General features: G+C 45.8%; 1 protein-coding gene and 1 non-coding gene across 2 annotated transcripts in view; both read right to left on the bottom strand.

Moving 5' to 3' along the window:
• LOC106573126 (receptor-type tyrosine-protein phosphatase beta) overlaps positions 1-7,925 on the bottom strand; it is a 37,209-nt gene extending 29,284 nt beyond the window's left edge. The window contains exons 1-7 of the mRNA XM_014147845.3: positions 7,379-7,925; positions 7,019-7,295; positions 4,878-5,192; positions 4,449-4,709; positions 2,965-3,228; positions 2,523-2,798; positions 18-278 (exon numbers count right to left, since the gene is read on the bottom strand). Coding sequence (XP_014003320.1) covers positions 18-278; positions 2,523-2,798; positions 2,965-3,228; positions 4,449-4,709; positions 4,878-5,192; positions 7,019-7,295; positions 7,379-7,435 — 1,711 coding nt within the window. The 5' untranslated portion in view covers positions 7,436-7,925. The remainder of the gene's footprint in view (positions 1-17; positions 279-2,522; positions 2,799-2,964; positions 3,229-4,448; positions 4,710-4,877; positions 5,193-7,018; positions 7,296-7,378) is intronic.
• Positions 416-491, bottom strand: trnat-ugu (transfer RNA threonine (anticodon UGU)). Its single transcript has one exon. It is a non-coding gene; the product is annotated as a tRNA-Thr (tRNA).
• Positions 7,926-9,607: the final 1,682 nt, after the last annotated feature.

The following is a 9,607-nucleotide window of genomic DNA, read 5'->3' on the forward strand; positions in this document are numbered from 1 at the left end:
TTGGAACCGTGACTCACTGGTTCGTCCAATCACTGAAGCTGAGCTGTTTAGGCCTCCACTGTTGGTCATGACGGCGATGGCATACTGGCGTCCGGGCATGAGGACGTTGAATGTGCACTCCCTGGCGTCATGGGACAGTGTCCTCTGTGACACAACAGTGTCCCCCTGTCTCAAGACCACGGTGTACCCGTCCCACACCCCCGCGGGGCGAGACCACAGCACGCTCAGAGACGTCTCATCACCGTGACGGACCATCAGCTGCTGGACAGGCCGAGGGGCTGAGAGAGAGGGGGAGAAGGAGTAAAGAGAGAGGACATTTTACATTTACATTTTAGTCATTTAGCAGACACTCTTATCCAGAGTGACTTACAGTAGTGAATGCATACATTTCATACATTTTTTTTTCTTCTGTGCTGGCCCCCCGTGGGAATCGAACCCACAACCCTGGTGTTACAAACACCATGCTCTACCAACTGAGCTACAGGGAAGGCTTAAGGGGAGGGGGGAAGAGGCAGAGAGGGGTGGGGGAGAGCGGGGGAAGATTATGTGAATGAGTAGAGAGAGAGAGGGCAAAGGAGGAGGGGTAATCAAAACAAAAATGAAAACTTCAGCAGCCATGGCAATTTAAATAGACATCTTAAATGCTCTTGACAACATACAACCCATAACAACATTGGGTAAACACACAGCAGGGGACAAAAGCGGACGGTTTACGGGCTCCTGACCAATTGTGCTTTTTTGTGTATTTTTTGGTGCTAATCTTAACTTTCCGCCATCGTTTCCTATGTCCAAAAAGAGCTTCTGGACATTAGAACAGGTACACTACATGACCAAAAGTATGTGGACACCAGCTCGTCGAACATCTCATTCCAACATCATGAGCATTAATATGGAGTTTGTCCACCCTTTGCTGCTATAACAGCCTCCACGCTTCTGGGAAGGCCTTCCACCAGATGTCCTGGGAAGGCTTTCAACTTCTACTTCAATGAGTCGAAGGCGAAAGACATATTGATTATCCCGGACCAGGCCCAAATCCCCGACACTCGTAGAATGAGAAAACGTCGCTATAGAGGCCGGCGCGTGGGGACATTGATGAGACTATGGCAGCGATTGAATAAATTGCCTTTACCATCTGTTCTATTGGCGAATGTGCAATCACTGGAGAATAAACTGGATGAGCTCCGTTCATGACTATCCTATCAACGGGACATTAACAACTGTTATCTATGCTTCTCGTGGTCATGGCTGAACAAGGACATGGATAACATACATCTAGCTGTTTTTTCTATGCATCGGCAGGACAGAACGGCCGGTAAGATCCGGGGGGTGGTGTGTGTGTCTCTTTGTCAACAACAGCTGGTCCTCAATCTCTAATGTTAAAGAAGTCTTGAGGTTCTGCTCGCCTGAGTTAGAATACCTCATGATAAGCTGTAGACTATACTAGTTACCAAGAGAGTTTTCATGTGTATTTTTTGTAGCTGTCTATTTATCACCACAAACCGATGTTGGCACTAAGACCGCATTCAATGAGCTGTATAGGGCCATAAACAAACAAGAAAATGCTCATCCAGAGGCGGCTCTCTTAGTGGCTGGTGATTTTAATGCAGGAAAACTGAAATCTGTTTTACCTCATTTCTACCAGCATGTCAATGTGCAACTAGAGGGGGAAAAAACTGTAGATCCTTTACTCCACACACAGAAATACATACAAATCTCTCCCTCTCAAAGGGAAACCAGGCCAAGAGCTTCCCAGTGACGCGAGCCAACCAGACGAGCTAAATGCCTTACATGCTCGCTTCGAGGGAAGCAACACTGAACCATGCGTGAGAGCACCACTGCCCTTTCTCACCTGGAGAAAAGGAACACGTACGTGAGAATACTGTTCATTGACTACAGCTCAGAGTTCAACACCATAGTGCCCTCCAAGCTCATCACTAAGCTAAGGACCCTGGGACTGAACACCTCCCTCTGCATCTGGATCCTGGACTTCCTGATAGGCCGCCCCCAGGTGGTGAGGGTAGGCAACAACACATCCGCCACGCGGGTCAACAGATTCAAGTTCCTCAGTGTCCACATCACTAAGGACCTATCATGGTCCAAACACACCAACACAGTCGTGAAGAGGGCACAATAATGCCTCTTCCCCCTCAGGAGGCTGAAAAGGTTTGACATGGGCCCTCAGATCCTCACAAAGTTCTACAGCTCCACCACTGAGAGAATCTTGACTGGCTGCATCACTGCTTGGTATGGAAACTGCTCAGCATCCAACCACAAGGCGCTACAAAAGGTAGTGAGTACCACCCAGTAACCCTGCACATTGACTTGTTACTGGCACCTCATTATTACTTTTATTGTGTTACTATTCATTTTTTATGTAGCGAATATTTTTCTTTCTTTTTTAATGGGCTGGTCAGTAAGCATTTCACTGTAAAGTCTACATGTGTTGTTTTCGGCACATGTGATCAATAAAATTTGATTTGATTTGAAATACAGTGTAGTAAAAATGTTTAATAGTAACGTACCTAGCCTCCCCTGACATTGAGCGGTGTTGCCAAACAGACCGCTCTCCACCATGACCTGAGCTGTGTAGAGCCTGCCAGGCACCAGCCCCAAGGAAGCTACAGAGAAGGAGTACTGTTTAACCAGCCTGCTCACTGTCTCATTGACTAGAGCCACCGTGCCGTTCAGTAGCAGGACACGGTACTTCTCCCAGTCCCCTCTAGGGGGCGACCATGTACTCTTCAGAGCGCTGCCATCAATGACGCCCACCATGGACAGCTGAGACACCTTGGCTGGCACTGCGGGATGGTGAGAGAGAAAGTGAGAGATTCACATTGTCCTTTCCAGCACTGTTCCAGCAACTATGGTGGATCCGTGACCAGCCAGTACAGCTCAGCTCGGCTCGGCTCAACCTTGCTCAATCATGGGAAAAGGCTAGTTGATTGACACTCCAGAATGACTTACCTGTTCTGCCTGTGGCCACTGCCTCAGTTGTCTGCTCTCCGGCCTTTGACTTCACAGTCACCTGATAGGGCCGTCCAGGGGTCAGGCCGCTGAAGACCACCTCAGTGGCGTTGGGGGTAAGCTTCCTGTCCTGGTTGGCTGAGCCTAGGGTTGCCAGGGAGACCAGGTATGCATCCACACCGCCCTTAGCATTGACCCAGGAGGCCCTCAGGGTGTCCAGACTGCCGTTGTTCTCCAAGAAGAGGTCTGTTACTGACCTAGGAACTGTGAGAAGGAGAAAATATCAGTATTAATTTAAACATGTCGGGAGAAGGATTTAGATCAAGAAAAACAACACAATAACTAAAGATAAGAAAGGATCCTCAGTGTCCTTGAGACAGATAGGAAGCAAATGAGGGAAAAGAGGAGACGCCATTCCTGGACAAGACAGAAATGGATCATAAAAAATAAAACACCGGGCTGAAGGGAGTTGTAGTTTCATTTTAAAAAAAAATCCAACCTAGTTCAACGCAGAAATTAGGTAATTAACTCCAATGACCATCATCCATTGTGCCTATTCTTTCCGGTTCGGACAGAGATGGATACACTTTTACGCTTGCTACTTTAGATTAGACACACACAGACCGCATAGAATGCATGAGAGAGGAATGTACACACAATGATGAGAGAGCGGGATAGATACAGTTCGCGAAAGTATGCCTTATCTATAACCTTTTAAGAACTAATCAAATGATTTTGTCAGACAGCACTGCAGCATATGTAGGTAGGCTAGCCCAGCTAAACAGGATGAACAAAGACAGTACAATATGGGGAGCACAGAGATAACGTTGTCTGGCTGGCTGGCTGCTACTGTCTGAGCAGAAATGAGATGATGAATTGAATCAAATAAAAAACTAAGCAATACACAGAACTGAAATATTTTATTATTTCAAAGTAATTTCCTATTTTTCTATTGACGTCTAGGGGGTGGGGAAGGGAGGGGAAGGGAGCACTCTGGGAGGCCTTGATGGGCCAGCCAGCTGCCGAAAGAGGAAGGGAAGGGTGGGATCGAGAAGCCTAAAATATCCTGGAAACAACGACAGAGAGAAAGCATGTTTGTGACGGTGGTAGAGTGCAGTGTTGGAAAGTAAAACAAATCCCTGCAAACTAAGTTCGATAAATATGTGAGAAACATTTCACCATATCTTGCACCTGTATTGAGGCCACTGAGACATTGAAGCCCTAGATCGCTCTGCTGGCAAACAATGGAACTAAGTGATTGGATGGGAGACAACTTGAAAAATAAAAGACAATGCAAAACAACCTTCAACAAACAACTTTTCTATCAGACACATTGAATAGGATCTAGGGGTTAAGACTTGAAATTGAGTTTTGCATGTCAGTCTTACTAAACTTAGATTCACCACTGTTACACCAATGAGGACTGTCACCACCCACTCAGAGTTACCGTGCCATGGTTCGTAGGTGTTTATTGCTTGCCATACCTGTGAATGCTTGTTTGGAGATGGCGTTCTGGAGGCCTTCAGCCTCGGTCACCACGGTAACAGTGTACAGGGTCCCAGGCAACAGGTCGTCAAGGGTGTGGGAGGTGACACTACTCTTAAGGGTGACGTTCCTGACTAGTGCGCCCTGCTGCTCCCTCAGTAGCACCCTGAAACCCTCTCTCCTGCCTGGACCGGGCTGCCAGGAAACACCCAGGCTGCTGGAGGAGGGTGAGAGCTGGAGGCCGCTGACGGCTGAGGGAGCTGGGTAACCAAGACAGAGTAGTCAGTGTCAGTGAGTACTGATGTCTAACAAGACAAGGTAGATCAGGGATTTCTATGCTATCTACAGTATCATAAATAGATGGTGTACAGCACGGTAGTTGTGGAAGACCGGGCAAATCATACTAGAGCAGCAAGATGATCCCTCACCTGTGGCTGCAGTGGCCAGCACTGGCAGGGCTGTTTTGTTCCCAGCTGTTGCCACCAGGCTGAGGGCATAGAGGGTGCCAGGGGTGAGGGCGGTGAAGCGAGACTGAGTGGCGGCAGTTCCCATGATGCGGGTACTGCGCCTCGTCCCTGTTTTGGTGTCCTGTAGTGTGACCTCATACCAGTCGACCTGCCCACGAGAGCGAGGCCAGGATATGTGCAGGCCATGGGAGCCACTCTGACCCTGAATAGGGCTCTTATACTGGGTTGCCTGGACCTGGTCTGGTAGTACGTCCAACCTGGATGGACCCACTGGGTCTGAGAGAGAGAGAGTGAAAGAAAAGAGAGGACAGAGAGAAAAGAGGAAGGAGAGAGAGAAAGATGGAGATAATGTGCTGGCAATTTTGCTATAGAAAACAAAGATATCCCATAAACCAGTAACCAAGGGGCAGCACCTTGGCAATATTATCTACACCTCAATTAAACATCTATGATATTACATAACTGGGAGAAAAGTGCATGAAGAGTCTCTGTATCCTGCCTTTGTACTTCAGCTGAAGGCCAGTGGTGGCTGCCTGCGATGGAGGGGAGAGATTATATTGTTTTGGTTCTTTAAAGAATGTCGTGTTGGATTCACTGGGAAATCTGCATGCGTCTTAGAGCGAGAGCGAGACGTTACAGGAAACAACAAAAACAAAGAGAGAGAAAGGAGCAGGACGGGGCGAGAGGCCAGTGCCTCCCGTAGCTCAACGCTGAACTTTGACCCTTTCTTCATAATGGCTTCCTCTCTGTGGGCCCTTCATAGCAACCCCAGGAATCACATTGGCCAATCAGCAGAACCCTAAGGACATTGTCCGTCCAATCCTAAAACCAAACTGGCAAGACCACTACTGTATTACACAGTAACTACATTGTATCTGTGATTTCTACTCTATTCAAAATATATTGGATAATGTCAAGTCCAAGTGATTTGGAAATTCCTGAACTGTTATTCTTGAGGATTTCATCCTTCGTAAGCTACTGTCAAAAATGTAAATGTTGTGGTCCACTCACAAGGACCAAAGAAAAAAACTTGGGCACACTTTCAATGCAAAATTGTGAAGTGTACTCTCAGTGTAATCTATCTGTGCCATGAAAAGAAAACATGGAGGCCTCCTGTATCCGTTAGTACAAAGAAACAATGCTTGACGGGATGTGGCTCTGGGGAGAGGGAGATATGTCTGGAAACAAACACGATTCTCTGCAATGTTACTGACCTCTGCCTCAACAACTTTAGATGATTGGAGCTGTGTTCCAAAATGTACAGGGTTCTAATCTAGAGCTTTGAGACCACTGACCAGAGGGGTTCTCTGGCTCCAAGTTCTTGGCAGGACATTCTAAGGTTGTGGCCTTGACAATGTGCAAAGGATTGTACTAAGGTACAGTGGACAAAGTGTACCTACTGGACTTCGGGAGGTGTCGGCAAAATAGCTATCTATTCTCTATGTTCTTCGAAGTGGTGCACAGAATCTATTCACAATCAGTGCAATGCTGTGCAGAAAAAAATTATCAATACTGTAACCAAAAATCAAACAATAAAAAAGGATATGATATCCTGAATAAACATATACTATTTCAAGCCATTTCCCTATAGATCAAATATTACTGCAAAATTGTAAAATGATACATATTGCAAAACTGGAAATGTTTTAACACAATTAAGTATCAACTTTTGTGCTTTTATCCTTTGTGGAATAAAACACCAACAGAGAGAGAACCTTCATGAGCCCTCAGAGATTCAAAGATATATTCAATAAATGATATAACTCTTTCTGTCATAATGTGATATCATATGTGTTAGATCTATTCAATGATAACAAGTTTCTGCCATCGGAGGAGTCATTCACCTTATCTTCTGAAGGGCTTATGATCTTTTTTACGAAATAGAATCAATCGAATGGCATGGTTCAAAATATAAATATAATAAATAGACAGAAAAACATATATTGTCTGATACTGGGGGAAAAAAAATATGTCAGATATCGGTAGCACGTTTGAAATGAATTAAAGTCAATTTAACAGTCTAATATACTTTTGGAATATAATATTATTGATTAGGTTAAAATAGATTAGAATAGAAACGAATTTTGGTTTGAAACGCTTACCTGTTCGCACCGATACGCTGCCCCTCTCTCCATCATTCTTCGATATAACTTCGAATTGGTGTAATGTTCCTGGTTCCAAATCCCTTATATCGCAGATATACACGTTAGTGTACTCCCCATTTTGATAACAATCCGTTATATCGGACCGACTAGTCTCGTAAAACACGGTGAAGTTACACCCTTCTCCTGTTGTTATTAATTTCAGTGCAATAGAATCCGCATTGGCGCTGGTTTCAGTCAGGTTAAATGAACACTTTACTGCTTCAGTGGTCTCGACCTGAAAGGAACAAAAAGAGGCAACAGGTATGCTACAGGTGGAAACGAATGAACCATTTTAAATCTACTTTAACCACGACTCACCTTGATACAACTCCACCATAAACAAAGTATCAAAATAACAGTTGAACATCTAAACATTGCGGACGCTGATTTAGATATGTTAGGTCAATAAATAATAGAACAAATATAAAATATATTCCAACATTGGTTGTCATAATCGGTCCGTGAAATAACAATGTATATTTAGATGCAGAATTTCACAATGGCATGTTGGAGGCGTTAGAGTAGTGACACCCGCCTTACAAAGCGTGGCATCTCTTTCGACGACGCAGTCTCTTCCCATGCTACCATCTCGTCCTTTTCAATCTCTAGGCTGACTCTAGGTTGACTTTCCTGGTTAAATAAATGAAATAAATCTCTAGGCTAAATACTTTTCCTACACCAGTCCTCAATGCTCAGGTTGCACCATCACTGGCGTCAGGTAGACAGGAAATGTATTCCATATCAAAGCATCCACTTCAGCCCTCTGTCTAGAAACTGTCTATAAATTCATACATGGCCTAAATTCTAATCAAATAGCCTACTGTATTTCTCACAGCCCTAACTTTCACTTGAGTCTGGACAACAGCACCTTGAGCAGTCTCCCCTCCTCTTGCCCCACCGCACCCTTCTTTCCTTCCTGCTTGCCTTGGACGTTCTCTTTCTGAAGACCTTATGGTCCACCTAAACTAACATCCATAGGATACAGCAGGCTAAAAGTTGGCATGGGTGTATTTCATAGCCTACTTTTGTGTTTGTAGAATGTTCTCTCTTGAAATACTTTTTGAATATGTCTATATTCTATATTACTGTTATCCATTACCATAGCCCTTCTTTCAGGTTTGTTCAAAGCTTCACAGCCTTTTAATGTCCCCCATCCAAATCTGTATGCAATTATGATCTAGTGCATTCTTTATGGAATTTCACAAACGCTAAATCAATTTAAACGTTCATTTCAAGTGACTGTCATCATCACTCACCTGTTGGGTGGTGGTCAACTCTGTGGTCGTAGTCGGTACTGTAGTAGTTGTTGTTGGAGCTGTTGTCGGTGGGGCTGTGGTAGTTGTGGGTGTGGTAGTTGGGGGTGTGGTTGTGGTAGTTGTGGGTGTAGTAGTTGGGGGAGTGGTTGTGGTAGTTGTGGGTGTAGTAGTTGGGGGAGTGGTTGTGGTAGTTGGGGGTGTGGTTGTGGTAGTTGTGGGTGTAGTAGTTGGGGGAGTGGTTGTGGTAGTTGTGGGTGTAGTAGTTGGGGGAGTGGTTGTGGTAGTTGGGGGTGTGGTTGTGGTAGTTGTGGGTGTAGTAGTTGGGGGTGTGGTTGTGGTAGTTGTGGGTGTGGTTGTTGTGGTTGTGGTAGTTGGGGGTGTGGTTGTGGTAGTTGGGGGTGTGGTTGTGGTAGTTGTGGTAGTTGGGGGTGTGGTTGTGGTAGTTGTGGGTGTGGTAGTTGGGGGTGTGGTTGTGGTAGTTGTGGGTGTGGTTGTAGTAGTTGTAGGTGTGGTTGGGAGTGTGGTTGTGGTAGTTGTGGGTGTGGTTGTAGGTGTGGTTGGGAGTGTAGTTGTGGTTGTGGTAGTTGGGGGTGTGGTTGTGGTAGTTGTGGGTGTGGTGGTTGTGGTAGTTGGGGGTGTGGTTGTGGTAGTTGGGGGTGTGGTTTTGTTAGTTGTGAGTGGAGCTATGGTTGTAGTGGGAGTGGTTGTGGTAGAAGTGGGTGTGGTAGTTGTGGGTGTGGTTGTGGTAGTTGTGAGTGGAGCTATGGTTGTGGTGGGTGTGGTTGTGGTAGTAGTGGGAGGGGTTGTGGTAGAAGTGGGTGTGGTAGTTGTGGTTGTGGTAGTTGTGGGTGTGATTGTGGTAGTTGTGAGTGGAGCTATGGTTGTGGTGGGTGTGGTTGTGGTAGTAGTGGGAGTGGTTGTGGTAGAAGTGGGTGTGGTAGTTGTGGGTGTGGTTGTGGTAGTTGTGAGTGGAGCTATGGTTGTGGTGGGTGTGGTTGTGGTAGTAGTGGGAGTGGTTGTGGTAGAAGTGGGTGTGGTAGTTGTGTTTGTGGTAGTTGTGAGTGGAGCTATGGTTGTGGTGGGTGTGGTTGTGGTAGTAGTGGGAGTGGTTGTGGTAGAAGTGGGTGTGGTAGTTGTGGGTGTGGTTGTGGTAGTTGTGAGTGGAGCTATGGTTGTAGTGGGAGTGGTTGTGGTAGAAGTGGGTGTGGTTGTGGTGGGTGTGGTTGTGGTAGTAGTAGGTGTGGTTGTGGTAGAAGTGGATGTGGTAGTTGTGGGTGTGGTTTTGGTAGTT

This window comes from Salmo salar, chromosome 16 (genome assembly GCF_965601325.2).
Source record: "Salmo salar chromosome 16, fSalSal1, whole genome shotgun sequence".
In the NCBI taxonomy this organism is placed as follows: domain Eukaryota; kingdom Metazoa; phylum Chordata; class Actinopteri; order Salmoniformes; family Salmonidae; genus Salmo; species Salmo salar.